The sequence below is a fragment of the Carassius carassius genome, chromosome 6, assembly GCF_963082965.1.
Source record: "Carassius carassius chromosome 6, fCarCar2.1, whole genome shotgun sequence".
NCBI lineage: Eukaryota > Metazoa > Chordata > Actinopteri > Cypriniformes > Cyprinidae > Carassius > Carassius carassius.
Window position 1 is genome coordinate 1,666,461 of NC_081760.1, and position 14,048 is coordinate 1,680,508.

A 14,048-nucleotide genomic window follows, 5' to 3' on the forward strand; every position below is an offset into this window, starting at 1 on the left:
TGAAGAAGCCAAATTTATTCAGCTAATTTAATGCATTAAAAAATTACCATGCAGATTTTGTCCTGATAAACTATGTATCAGAAGACAAAGTATATTTTTATTGAAAATGCTACTTTCATTGAGTTCTTGAGAGGAGAGTGTTTCTGAATTAATTATTGAATAAATGAATTGTTTGGCAACCAAAAACTTTCTAAAAACTATTTTAGAAAGATGACAAAATCTAGTAAATAAAAATGGATCAAATGAATTGCCACAATTGTCAATTGTCTCATTGAAACCTATAATTAAAATAGGTGCTTGAAGTATGACCAATGTAATAAACTATTTTCCTTTATATGTAACGGTTTCATTCTGTGTGTTTTCAAACACGTGGCTGAGAAAACCAGCCTATTACATTACAGAATGCAAACAGGAAATAATAAGATTGATTAAAGATTGATTAATATAAACAACTCAATGCTAATGATTATCCATGGCAAGTGGCCTGACCAGTACAAAGTGAGCAGCAAGAAGATTATCTGATATATAGTTTTGCTGAAGTAGCTACATCTCATGGCATATTAGCAAACCCATAAACGTGCGATTTTTCATGACAAACAGCCCGTTTAGTGCTTGGTTTACTGGAGTCGCTCATCTGGCGCCTGCTGCTCCTCTCATTTCAGCCTGCTAGAAGATTCTAACACAATCAATTATGGTTGTACCAAATAAATCTGAATGTAACATCCACTGTCTATTTTTATGATGATATCCGAGGAGCTAAATTACCTGAGCTGCTCTTTGAAAGCTTGGGACAACGCAGGCCATTTTCGAGAGAACATTTCCCATCATTACCTTGCATCATAACACACAGATACACACACACACACACACACACACACACACACACACACACACACACACACACACACACACACACACACACACACACACACACACACACACACACACACATACATACATTGATCCCAGACCACCTTTGAGACTCTTTCACCTAGTATCCTTGAATAACCTCTTATGCCTTCCACTCATATCTGCTGGGCTTCTCTAACCTTTTTATGCTCTGTAAATGTAGTCCTCTGGGTCAATGTGGTTATTACACTAAGCACGGTTAAAGTCAAATGTCAAATACAAGCTCAACTTGAAATTCAATGCATGCAACTATTTTTACAGGAATATATTCAGTGGAACATCCACTACAAGTTAGACTCAGTTGACAGCTTTTATGGCATAAAGTTTATTAGGACAACAAAGAAATGTCAGGGTTACAATAGAAATTAATAGGGACAATATTTGGAGGTTGTAAAAGCAGAAAAGTGAAGCTTATAATTTTATAAAAGCAATTATAACATTTGTTAAGGGTGCAGGTTACTGTACCTTTGTACAGTGATATTCTGCTGGTAGTCATTTAAATAATAATCTGTGATATTTGGAGTTTTGTGTGATTGTAGATTTTGCAACTAAACTTTGAACATCCAAATTGCACGCTGTGATCAATATAAAGCTGTTTAGCTCGGAAGGGACCTCAGATTTAGCTGTGTTTCATGCAACACTGTTGATAATGGACAAAAAAGCTTCTAAGCTCAATACATTTTGATAATGTGACCCTTCTGTTTATTATTTGAACTGTAAAGCTGGTTTACAAAGTGGTTTATTTTATGCCTTTTTTTTCTTTTTTCTTTTTGGTGATGCACTTTAATGATGTTATTAGTCTCTGACCTGTTGATGCTGATGCTGTTGTCCGGCGTCTTGCATAATGATTATCTGGTGAAACAGGGGACTCTGTAAGACACTCTTGAGCAGACTGAGTTTTTCCTCAGTAGGTAGTTCTCCCTTCTTCTTCAGCCGCTCCTGCAGCCGCTCCACGGCCAGCAAAGCACGCTGTGTGTCTATACACACATACAGATAGGCATAAATATATTAATGACATGGGCACATGCAGTGACATCAGTTGATATACATTGTGAGAGTGAATATCACATGCAGATTAACGAAATGGTCATCATAAATTGTGAAAAACAGATTAAGACACACATGACGGCTAAAATAATAATGTGGTGTTAACACTTCATACATACCCATCATTTTCAGCTCCTTGGGTAATGAATTAACAGCTCTCTCTTTCTGACATCTGCAACAATGCAAGCAAATTCATGTCAGGACCATCAGACATAATTGCAGTCAAAATCTTCTTGAGCATATTCTAGATACATGACAACAAACAGATTTGTCCATTTCTCATCCTATGCAAGAGGGACTTGCATCTTAATCACTGACTGGCATGCACACCTGACAGACCTTACCTGTGTGACAGCGACGGTGACGTTTGGCATCTAGTGACGCCTCTGTAACCGATGACAGGCTTTATGAATTGCACTGACGGTTCACGTCACATCTCACCGATCGCTCTGATAACGCTTGCTGTAATTTATTATTGATGCTGATGTAATCTGGCACCTCTGTGAACTGCGCGAGCGCTCGTGTCTGCGCCGCGCTGCTCCGGTAATGCGCTTACCGGTCAGGTTTAGTAGCTGTAAACGGACTTAAACTGTGCACGACGGTAATTAACCGGGACAGATGTCCTTCCAGCATACCTGATAGCGCCTGGCGGTGGGCGGTGTAGCGGACAACAATAGTAACCAAGGGAAAACAAAGCAGGGGGGTTCTTTTAAGCGGGCGAAGCTGATAGATGTGTAAATATGCAAATAGGTTCTGAACCATGGAGCTTCAGCACATCACCAAGCGGGTCGCAAGATTTAAAATAAGTCCTATCCAACGATCTTGAAATCATATCTAGAGTGCATAAATTTTCAAGTGTGCAAGTTGTTTAATATTTTCTTTTTTCAATATTAAAAATATCAGGGTGCGAATTGTGGCGTATAGCTTAGGTGACGTCAATAATTATGGCCTATACTGCCCCTCATATGTAGGAGCCCAAAAGGAGGTACAAATGTTTAGGTTTCAGTAACCACAAAAGTTACTTTACAATTAAGGAGTAGCCATAGCAACAGATGCTGGATCGCTGTCTGCATCGGATGCTTCATAGAAAAACTGTAGCCTACTGTCATTATTTATCAAGTAGCCTAATTAGATTTACAACTCACAATAATATATCAGTGATATATTAAAACGTCGTTAAGATAGGCTAGTTGAGAGACGCATAACGTAAAAATAGATGACAACATTAGGTTATTAAATATGTGTTCTCCATCATATAGCCTAGGCTATAATGTAACAAATGGAGTTCGTGATGCATAGGTTAATTGCGATTTATTTTAAAACAAGTTATGAATAGCCTAGAGAGTAAATGGGCTCTGTCTGTAAGGACAACAAAAACAGTTTACTAAAATAAATCCGATAGCTAAATAAAATCAGCATGCCATGGTTCAGGTGTAACTGACAGCTGCGATGGCAGTCTTCATTCGTTACGTATAGGATCAACAAAAGCTAATCTCCCCACTCCACATTTACCTTCAGATCAACAGGTTTGCATGAAAAACTGCCGTTCGCGGATCCTCTCGTCTCATCGGATGATGAAAAGCCGGGGCTCCATTTTAAACATTTTCAGACGTCGTGATTATTATTTAGAAAGCCCAGGGTTTGCGCGAGAGTGATAACTGTCTGTCACTCACCGCGCATGTCCTCGATGCGCCTCTGATGCTCGTGCATGAGTGTCATGAAGTGAAGTGAAGTGAAGTGACATTCAGCCAAGTATGGTGACCCATACTCAGAATTTGTGCTCTGCATTTAACCCATCCGAAATGCACACACACAGAGCAGTGAACACACACACACACACACTGTGAGCACACACCCGGAGCAGTGGGCAGCCATTTATGCTGCGGCGCCCGGGGAGCAGTTGGGGGTTCGATGCCTTGCTCAAGGGCACCTAAGTCGTGGTATTGAAGGTGGAGAGAGAACTGTACATGCACTCCCCCCACCCACAATTCCTGCCGGCCCGGGACTCGAACTCACAACCTTTCGATTGGGAGTCCGACTCTCTAACCATTAGGCCACGACTTCCCTCCCATGTAAATGGATGTTCAGGCCTCTCCCTCTCATTTAATGATAACAGAGACATCAGCTCATGAGAGACATTTAAATTAATGTATGTCCACAAATTATAATTTGCCAATGTGATATTTTCTATTATGCTTTATTACCCTAATGTCCTTAATATTAGCCTACAACAGATTGATGCCAATAAAAAAAATCCCTTTCGTCTCATAAAATAGAGGCTCATAAATTTTCATAAAATTTCTTTTTTCTTTTTTCTGTTTACAATACTCCGTGTGACACAGACAAAATTGGATTCATGATAACTTGTGAATTTACTAAAAACCTCAGTATACACTGAATGAATACACTGACATAAATATTCATGCCTTTCACTTGAAATGCGAGCTTTAGGTGCATCCCATTTACTCTGGATCATCTTTGAGATGCTTTGATTTGAGTCAATGGGAAATTCAACTGGATGTGATTAGAAACTATTATTAGTAAGTAGATGAGCAAGATTTGTTTGTCCAAAATAAATATGTAAATATCCAAATATAAATATTTATTTAAAAGACTAAGCATCAGCACTGTTACTATCAGAAAACTAGAATGATGTCAATAAAATTCCAATCAAAAATATAATGAAAAAATCGATTAATAAAATAATCTTCATCCTTTCAGAATGCTAGTTCTTTATGAGCAAATAATTATCTTCGACTTTTATTTTATTTAATTACTTTATCTGTTTGTTACAGTACATACAGTACACAGTCAGTGGACAATCTCAAAATGCTTAAATCTCAACCCTGTTACCATGAATTTGTACATTAATCTGATCATTAAAATCTGAACATGCATGTAGAGCTATCGTTATTATATATATTTTTGTATTTTTTTAAACGGGTTGCAGTGTCCAGGATATAACCTGGCTACCTTTACGTTTACTTTGATGTCGCTGTATCCCCACTTTACTTACAATCTGTAAAATTAACATGTAGTTTTAAGCTTTTTGAAGCTTAAATAAATGTAAAATAAAAATAAAAACACATCTCAAAACAGAAAAGTCACACTGCACCCATTTCAATGAAAGACCCCTCAAGTGAAGGGAAGGTCGACCCTCACTGCTGTGCGCGCTCTCGACCGCCAGAGCGTGCTCAAGTCCTCCCGTCATCACTCTTCTTTTATCCTCCCTTTCTTTCTCTTTCCCTCCCACCCTCCATCCGTGAATCAAGCATCACTTTACTTCCAAATTGGCTTGTCATTTTCTCTCCTCGCGCGTGCATTAGCTGTCGGGTCGCATGGACGATCTAGCGATGGACTGGCGCTGATGCCATCGCTGGACCCACTCTGCGCATCTTCCTCTTATTCCAGAAAAACACTGATCGGGATACAACACAGGGCACTATATCCATTGGGTTTGGGGAACGCAGGATACTCGAAATATACTGTTCCTCCTCGTCGTGGTTCTTCAGGAGGCTTCGAGTCTCATAAAGACGCATCTGGGAACCATCATCTGCGTGTTTTATTCACACACTGTCACGGGAATTAAGGAGCATTCTGAGATCTCACACAGCCTGATGCTGTTGAACACATCCGGAGCTGACTTTTATTCCAGTGCTTTATAAGATGCGGTGAGTCAATGCTTTTAAACGAGGTGACGTTATTTCGTAAGAAACAATAAATCAATAACCGATCGACGTTTGATTGACAGTGGCGGAGAGATGCTGTAGTTTACACTCCTCAAACTCTCCATATCCTGTAGCTGATTGTGTGTGTGAGGGGTTTGGACACAGGATGCTTTTTGCCGTGTGTCGTGCTTGGTGTTTTAATGGGCGTCGTTGCGCGCGCGCGCGTGTTTAAGTCTCTGCTTTCAGCTCTTGACGTAACGAAACGATAGCTTTAATTTGTTTATTGCATGCAGAATGGAGGCAGCTTGTCGCAAACAACGTTGTATCAAAGGCTTATTACATTTCACAGCATCCATTCCTTTGCATAAGGAGAAGACTGTCAACGCCTCGTTCGACTTAATGCCAATTACGGACTGTCTCTCTCTCTCTCTCTGCGTGTAAATGCATGTGTGTGTGTTTGTGTATAAACAGGAGATGCGTTGGTATGAGAGAATCCAGAAGAAAAAAGAGCAAAATAAAAAGCCTTGGATGCATCAACAGCGATGCATGCAACTGAACACCTTCAGATCTGTACAGAGATCATATGACCTTGATTCATTGAGTAGCCTGATAAAGACACATCTGCTATTCATGTCACCCTGATGCCATTTAAATTACAGTACATGCTGGATCATCATATATACCATATAAACAATGAATACCGGACTCTTTGTCATACAGTATGTCAGCAGAGATTATTACATAGAAATAGAATCAACTCACTAGATGTTAAGTGATTGTTTACTTCGTGTGGGTGACACATTTTGGAAGGAAGAGATCAGTCCCTGTGTTCCACTGATTGCAGCACATTCATAATGCATATCTAGCTTAGAATAGAAAAAGACAGAGACAGGAAGAATGGACAGGCACGTTCACCCAGGGCCTTGACAAAAAACACACCAAAATATCAGACCTGCTTTTGTGTGGGAGGATTGTGCCTTTTCTTTCTGTAATATTATAAAATTAGAGGTTTGATTCCAGGCTTGATCCCCGGTCAAACTCATAACTTAAACTTAGAATTATCATTAGTTCTTCTATTGTTCCATCAGAGGATTCGTTATAAGCAAACAGAAATAAAATCTGCTCACTTGACAAACATTTCCATTCCTGATCCAGCAAAAAGGGATGCATTAAAGGGAGTTCAGCCCAAAAAAGAAACTTCTGTTATCATTTACTCACCATCATGTCATATGATGTTCTTTCTTTGGTGAAACACCAATGGAGATGTTAGGCAGGATGACAGCCTCAGTTTGCGTTCATATTATAGAAAAAAGATGCTCTGAAAGCGAATGGTGACTGAAGCTGTCAGTCCCTTATATTGTGCACAACATCTCCTTTTGTGTTCCTCTGAAGATAGAAAGTTAAACAGTTCTGGAACAACATGACGTGGAGTAAACAATGACAGAATTTGCATTTTTTAGAAGCGATTCGATTTTGCTGCATTTTGCAGAATTATGTGATGCCACTTGCAATTCACTTCCTACTTGCTTGGTGGATGTAGAAATATTTTAATATATGATTGATAGTGTATGACATTTAATGCAAGATAACAGGTCAATTTAAAACACTTTAGCTGATGCCAGTGCAAGTGAAATATCATTATAGTGTTAGCTTCTGAAACTTGTATAGTTTGCATAGTTATGTTTAGGCACTAATGGTTTTCTTTGTGTAAATGGGAGGGTTTTAGATTATGTTGTCTGTCAAGATGTTCCCTCTGTCCTCTTGTTTTGTCAGTGGGTGGTGTGCTGAGTTTCGTGGAGTTCACACACTGGGTGGAGCTGTGTTTTTCAGATTGGGTTTTTTGGTTTGCTCCATTTGCCTTGATGGGGGTGTTTTGTATTTCCACTCTTAGTGTCTTCAAGCTGAAGTGTGTAATTTCTGCACCACTAACATCACCAAAGGAATGATAAAATAATGATTTTCAAATGGATTTATGTAACGTCATCTGTCCACCATGGTCCGGTCAGCTAAAACAAACTTTTTTACGTTTTCATAACATTCATATAACCAAGGACATCCTTACCCAAAAATCAACATTCTGTAGTGTTTTACTCACCTTCCTGTTATCCCAAATGACTTTCTTTTTTTTCAGTGGAACATAAAACATATAGATATTTTAAGTTGTTTTGTTTTGTGTTGTTTTGGCCATACAGTGGAAGTCAATGGCAACCAAAATTGTTTGGTTACTAACATTCTTTAAAACATCTTATTTTGTGTTCCTCAGTTTAAAGAAGGTCTACAGGGTTGCAGTAACATGAGAAGTGACTAAATGACAAAAGAATCTCTTTAAAAAAAATGGAGGTATCGGAAATAACGTTTTCATAACATTATGAAAACATAAAATAGTTCATGGGTTTATGTTTGTTGCTATATGTTTTGAATGTCATAGCATGGATCAGAGTGTAATTTGCAACACTCGCTCATTATCAAACTGAGGCCGGTGTGACATGCTGCTTTCATCATCAAAGGGTGACAAACACAGCTTGCAGGACGCTTCTCGCTTTTGATTATTGGTTTGATTGCATGAGTATACAAACTGTGTTTTGGGGCTGTCATTGATCTGTGAAAGACAGCCCATGTGTGTGGTCACAACCGCTCGAATATAAACAAATGAAATTCAGTTCATCACACTCCTGCAAAACAATTAGATGTATAGCAGCTGCTCACAGCACACTGAGTGCATGTGTTCGAGCGACTGCTCCTCTTCTCATTCTTTGAATGTCCTTCAAACTAAAACAGTGATTCGCATGAATTATACAGCTTCCGCATCTCCATCTCTTTCTCTCCCTTTCACTTACAAATTCATCCATTTTTATACACACACAGGGCAGGAACTGAGAGCCACTAAGTGTGTACAGGCCATGATTTCAAGTAGGATGTGTGTGTGTGTTTGTGTGTGTGTGTTAGCGTCTGATTGAATAAGGAGGTCACCAAACAATGACGATGGGATTTGGAATGGTCTTCTGAAGGACTTTGATTACTTCAGTCCCAACAGGAAATTGAGAGCAATGATCCCATGTGCACAAGTGTGTTCATGCTTTTATTTTCATCCATTTGCAAGGTTAAAAGGATTTTAGTGGGCTTAAGTGATGAGAGAATTATTGCTGTGTTTTGTCAGAAGTATGTGTGTTAGGAAAGGGCTGAATGGTTAACTAGCAACTAGAGAGGATGACTAGTTCATCTAGACCTTTTTTAAATTGAACTTTTAGTATTTTTATTTATTTGTATTATCATCATTATTATTATTCTTTTCAGTATTTTCAGTATTTTAAAGAGTGGTTGAAAAATATCCAAAACAAATAATTGAGTATTAGGATGCTGGAAATATAATTTAAATATTCTGCTTTTGGTTTACCATTTTCTTAACCGTTCTTTTGGTGCTTGTAAATAACAAACAAACAAACAAACAAACAAACAAACAACAACAACTTCAATGCCAAATGTTGAGATAATCAATAAAAGAACTTTAATGGCTTTTAGGTAAATGCATCTTGATTCATGAATGTTTCGATATTTATACTGTAAAAACAACACAAAAAAATTATGCGATTGTTGTAAGCTGCATATGTTTAATTCACAAAAAAATAACCAACTTAGAGTAATTTGTTCCTGACTACAGTTATGCTGTCCTTTTTTTTTGATTCACTAAATATTATTTGCTTAAGATTCATTTGTTTAAGAGTCAGACTACACTGATGCAACTGTGTGTTTATGATGCACTAAAAACAACTGCTTTATATTTTTTACACTGTCTGTTTTCACACTGTGTCAAATTAAAAACAATTCAACTTGTTCAAAATGCCGGATTTCTTTTCCATTCAGTTGCACTGTATTTGAACACAAAAACACATCCTGTGTGAACGCTGAAGAAATGCGTTTGATCAGAGTCTGGTGGACCCTAATTATACAGCATTTTTTAACACCTTCTGCTCATTCAGACAATCCACCAACTGGTTTGGTTTGAAAATACGCTGTTTTGCCCATCCCTGTGTGTGTGTGTGTGTGTGTGTGTGTGAGATGTGTGAGGTCTTTCACATACACACATGCTTACATGTTCAGAGCATCACACAGCGTGTCAAGTGCTTCAAGCTGAAGCTGGAGCAAAAATAGTGATGATGATGTCATCACCCACAATCCCATAAACCCCATAAACAGCATGACAAAGATAAATGGGTACCACTTCAATAAGTATACACTAGTTAATTCACAGTTTTTAAGCTGTAGTTTAAAAATTCATACAAATAGTGAGTTCTTTCTTCATTATCACTGTCATTAACACAGATTAGGTCACAGAAAATGGGAACATTTTCATTAAATAAGTGCTTTAAACCAAGATTTACTTTTACATGCAGTATAGCGCCATTACAAATAAAACATAAAAGCAACCTGTTTTCTCTGCATTGCATGCATTATTGTCCATTTGAGTAAGTATTTAACCCTCTCAGGCTCAAATTAAGTTTTAGTAACTTAGTAACTTTAGTAACCTTTAGTAAAGTTTTAGTACTCCAGATACATAAAATATGTATCTGGAGTAATAAGGTTTTTAGTTTTTAACTGTTGCAAATCAACAACGCCTGCCTTGAGAGGGTTAACAAATATAGACCAGTTTGAACATGAGCTGGAGTCGGTTAAGACTAGGCTAGAGATGTAGTAGAGAGGCACACCTGTGGCAAGTCAGATTGTTGTGGCATAGATTTGCATGAATGGAAAATTTGCTTGTAAAATTTGCTCATTATCATCATGGTTCCTTTAATGCGTTATCGTTTTGCACAGTGAAACCGTTGTGAGAAATGACTTATGCATTATACCCTTTCCCACAGTTTAAGAGACCGTAGATATACCATGTTACAGGCAATAAACAACAGCAAAAAACATTGATCGTTATATAGATTTGAATGCAATTACAGTTAAATATTTAGTACATGTTTTATCAGTTTGGCAATTGACAGGCATTTTGAATCAAAAGAACCAAGCATTTCTACAACTGTTTCACATGCAAGTCTCCTTCCAAGTGTAGTTCAGCATGACACTAACGTTAACACTTATGTGCCCTCGGGTCTGCTGTAGTGACAGGTTCAGGGAGAGGAAAGCAGCCTCTGAGATAAAGCAGTTCTGTGATTGATTGATCACCCTGATGTTTGATTGCTCCTTGCATCGATTGCTCCTGGCTGTGTTGGCACACTTCATTGTTGAAGTCAAAGGCAGTATTTTTTTCTTGATGGGTAATGAATGGCACAGGAAACATCAACCTCCAGTTGTTTTCGTCTTTCAGCTTTTGGACAATGTGAGCTATTTCAAGAGTGAAACAACAGCTTAAAGTGTTTAGCTTAGCAATGGGTGCTTTTTGTCCAAAGTTGTCTTGATTGCCGTGGGATATTTATTTACATTTTCTTTCTAAACATTTATTGTGCATTCACCTCTAAACAATACAGCATGCATCTGCCCCTGTGGGACTTACCCCATAATGTGGAAACAATTTAAAGGAATAATGCATTCAAAAAGAATCATCATTTACTCATTACATTATTCTCACAATGCAGTTCAAACCAGCATGGATTTCTTTTCCTTTCGTCAAAAAATACATAGGCGTACATTTAATATTTATGTATTTGAATTGCATATAAAATTTCCATCCATTTGGATTGCAGTTTTAATAAATGAACTTATCACCTTAATGTGATGCACAATTATGTATCAAAGACATGATACGTAATTACATGTAAAGTCTAAGCTATTTGAATAAATGCGTTTTAAAAATAAAAATATGCCTATTTAATTAAATTCAAATGCAAATAAATATGCAAATAGTTAAAAATAATATATTAATTTTTTTGAGTGCAGAAATCTTACCTGTTTCTTACTTATGGCTGACAAATATGCATCACACGATACATTATTTGTAATCGAAATGGATGATTTTAAATGCAATTCAAATACATAAATCTTAAATTTAGGCCGGTATATTTTTTGATTGAAATTCTTTCTTTGAACACAAAGGAGATATTTTGACAAACTCTCTTTCCCATGCAATGGAAGTAAATGGGGAGCAGGGTGACCAGTCAAGTGAGATGCTCTTTGAAGTAAAAGTGAAAATTAATCATCCTTGTTATCCCTCTCGCAGTTTGCAATGTATCTCTGCCATAACAATAACTTGCTGCTGTTCCCTGCTGCCCAAATGACTCATAAACTCGCAAGTCTTCTGAAATAACAAGATACTGTAACTTGTGTGAGGAGCAGACTGCATTTTCAGATTTTATTTATAGAAAGTCTGCTGTACAGAGCTCTGAAATCTCATTTGAGTTTGTGTATATTCAAATACGGCATATCAAAACACAGCGCTCGGTTTGACGTTAATGATGTTAAATGCCATAATGCACCAGATTTGAATATGCAAATGAGATCTGCAGCACATCACGCTCATATAGAAACATCATTCTTCCGATTTATCCAATGTCACAGAACTCGCGACAGATCTTTTATTCTATTGTGATATCACACTAAATTTTAAAAATAAAAATAACAATTCATAATAAGATGATTTCATGTCTGTTTTAAAACAATTTTCATGCAGTTAAAGTTCAAACCATGTCAAAACATCTCTTAAATGCTCAGATCAATTGCTTTTTCGAAACGTCTATTTTGAGCACTTGAAACGTGTTCAGAATCACATCCACCTTTAAAAAGCACATGTGTACTTGTGCATTGATGCTAGGTGAGGTGAGTGACGGTGGGGGGTATAGAAAGTAATGTTGTTAATTTAAACGCCACTAAGCAGTGGATTTGGCTTTCCTTAGAGACCGGCTTACTGGGAGGAACCAACACTGTCTGTCATATTTCCTTCATTCTCTCTCTTCTCATGCTCTCTATGTGTGTTTTTTTCTCTCTTTTTCTGGTAGCCATCTGTTATCCTTGTGTTTGAATCTTAAATAACTGCTGCTCTTCTGGAATATTCCCCACATGGATAAAGCATCCTGCATAGTTCTCTACATACAGAAAAAAAAGTCAGAGAAGGTCCATTACATTGTTTTATTGAGCCACAGAGAAATGGAAAATAGGAATCTGACGGATTGAGAGATTCATCCTCATCCAGCTTTTTGCCTAATTAGCCATTAAACCGGTGAATGAGGAATATGCTCGTCCAGTGTGTGTGTGTGTGTGTGCCCCTGTTTCACTCTTGTGATCTGTTGTATTTGGCCTCCATTAACAGTTCCTCGTCATCGCTCACATCTATAGTACAGTGTTATTCTGCTTGTGGGAACTGAGATTTCAGCAAAGTACACCACTGAGGGTCTGCCATCAAAACCTGTTTTTCTGGGGCTTCTGGGGCTTTTTTTTATCTCAGTCTTTTAGTAAATAAAAAAATAAATAAAAAAAAATCAAAATAATTTTTTACCCAGATATTGAAATCATTTTCTTAGAAGAGGTCTATATGTCACTCTATGTAAGAACTGCATTGCAATTCATATACATATAAAGTAAATATAGTATTATGTCATTGACCCCTGGTCGTCTGTGGTGTATTATCTGTTAGTGTGCATCGTATTGAAGGTCAGGTATTATGTGTGACATAATGAAGCGGTGAAATCAAGGTGTCTTGTCCTTATCATAGCAGTTACACACAGCTGACTGGTTACCAAAGGACCGACGCTCCCATTAGTTCTGCTGTGTCAGGGATGTGTGTGTGTGTGTGTGAGTGTGTGTGCACGCACACCAATGTGTGTCACATTTATGCTGTTTCCAGGATATGACTCTTTAATTTTACGCTTGAGGGAACTGGATGCACCGCTGTAGCGTATATTACGAACGCACACACGGTCACATGACAAGTAACATTAACTTATATCCTGTGGCTGCCACAGTTCAGCCTGATTTATTTAAGTCTGGCTCAATATTAGTCTTTCTGTGGCGAGATATGTAGAATTCATTCTGTTGGGATTATCATAAAGCTCCAAATCGCAGATTTCCAAATCAAGTGGGTTTTTTTTTTTAACAGTGTCCATTTTTGGTCCAAAAAGACAGAATAATTCTCTCCTCATGATCCTGTAGTGCTCGTCTTCATCTCTATATTATGTCTCGCTCACATGGCTGTCGTTCCTCCTCTCCTTTCCTCTCCTCCCCTTTCTTCTCTTCTCGGACAAACCACAGTCTTTTTCTTCCTTGTTATTGCCTGAAGCTGCTGTAGCATTTTGCTTTCTCTATTTCTCTCTCTCTCTCTTTCTATGCCCATTGAGCCGTGTCCATGATGCTCATCGCCTCCAGTCCCGTAATACACCCAATTACAGAGGGAAATAGAGAGAGAGTTAGAAACAGAGCGAGAAATATGACCACCCATCGTGAGGGAGAGCGATGAGAGGATAGACAGATGGGAATAGAGGACATATGCTG

General features: G+C 37.9%; 2 protein-coding genes across 2 annotated transcripts in view; one reads left to right on the top strand and one right to left on the bottom strand.

The window, feature by feature from the left end:
- LOC132142187 (multiple PDZ domain protein-like) overlaps positions 1 to 2,486 on the bottom strand; it is a 38,769-nt gene extending 36,283 nt beyond the window's left edge. Inside the window, exons 1-3 of the mRNA XM_059551849.1 lie at positions 2,296 to 2,486; positions 2,076 to 2,121; positions 1,717 to 1,886 (exon numbers count right to left, since the gene is read on the bottom strand). Coding sequence (XP_059407832.1) covers positions 1,717 to 1,886; positions 2,076 to 2,082 — 177 coding nt within the window. The 5' untranslated portion in view covers positions 2,083 to 2,121; positions 2,296 to 2,486. The remainder of the gene's footprint in view (positions 1 to 1,716; positions 1,887 to 2,075; positions 2,122 to 2,295) is intronic.
- Positions 2,487 to 5,223: 2,737 nt separating this feature from the next.
- LOC132142183 (adhesion G protein-coupled receptor L3-like) overlaps positions 5,224 to 14,048 on the top strand; it is a 95,133-nt gene continuing 86,308 nt past the window's right edge. Inside the window, exon 1 of the mRNA XM_059551842.1 lies at positions 5,224 to 5,627. The gene's annotated coding sequence lies outside the window, so the exon portion shown is untranslated. The remainder of the gene's footprint in view (positions 5,628 to 14,048) is intronic.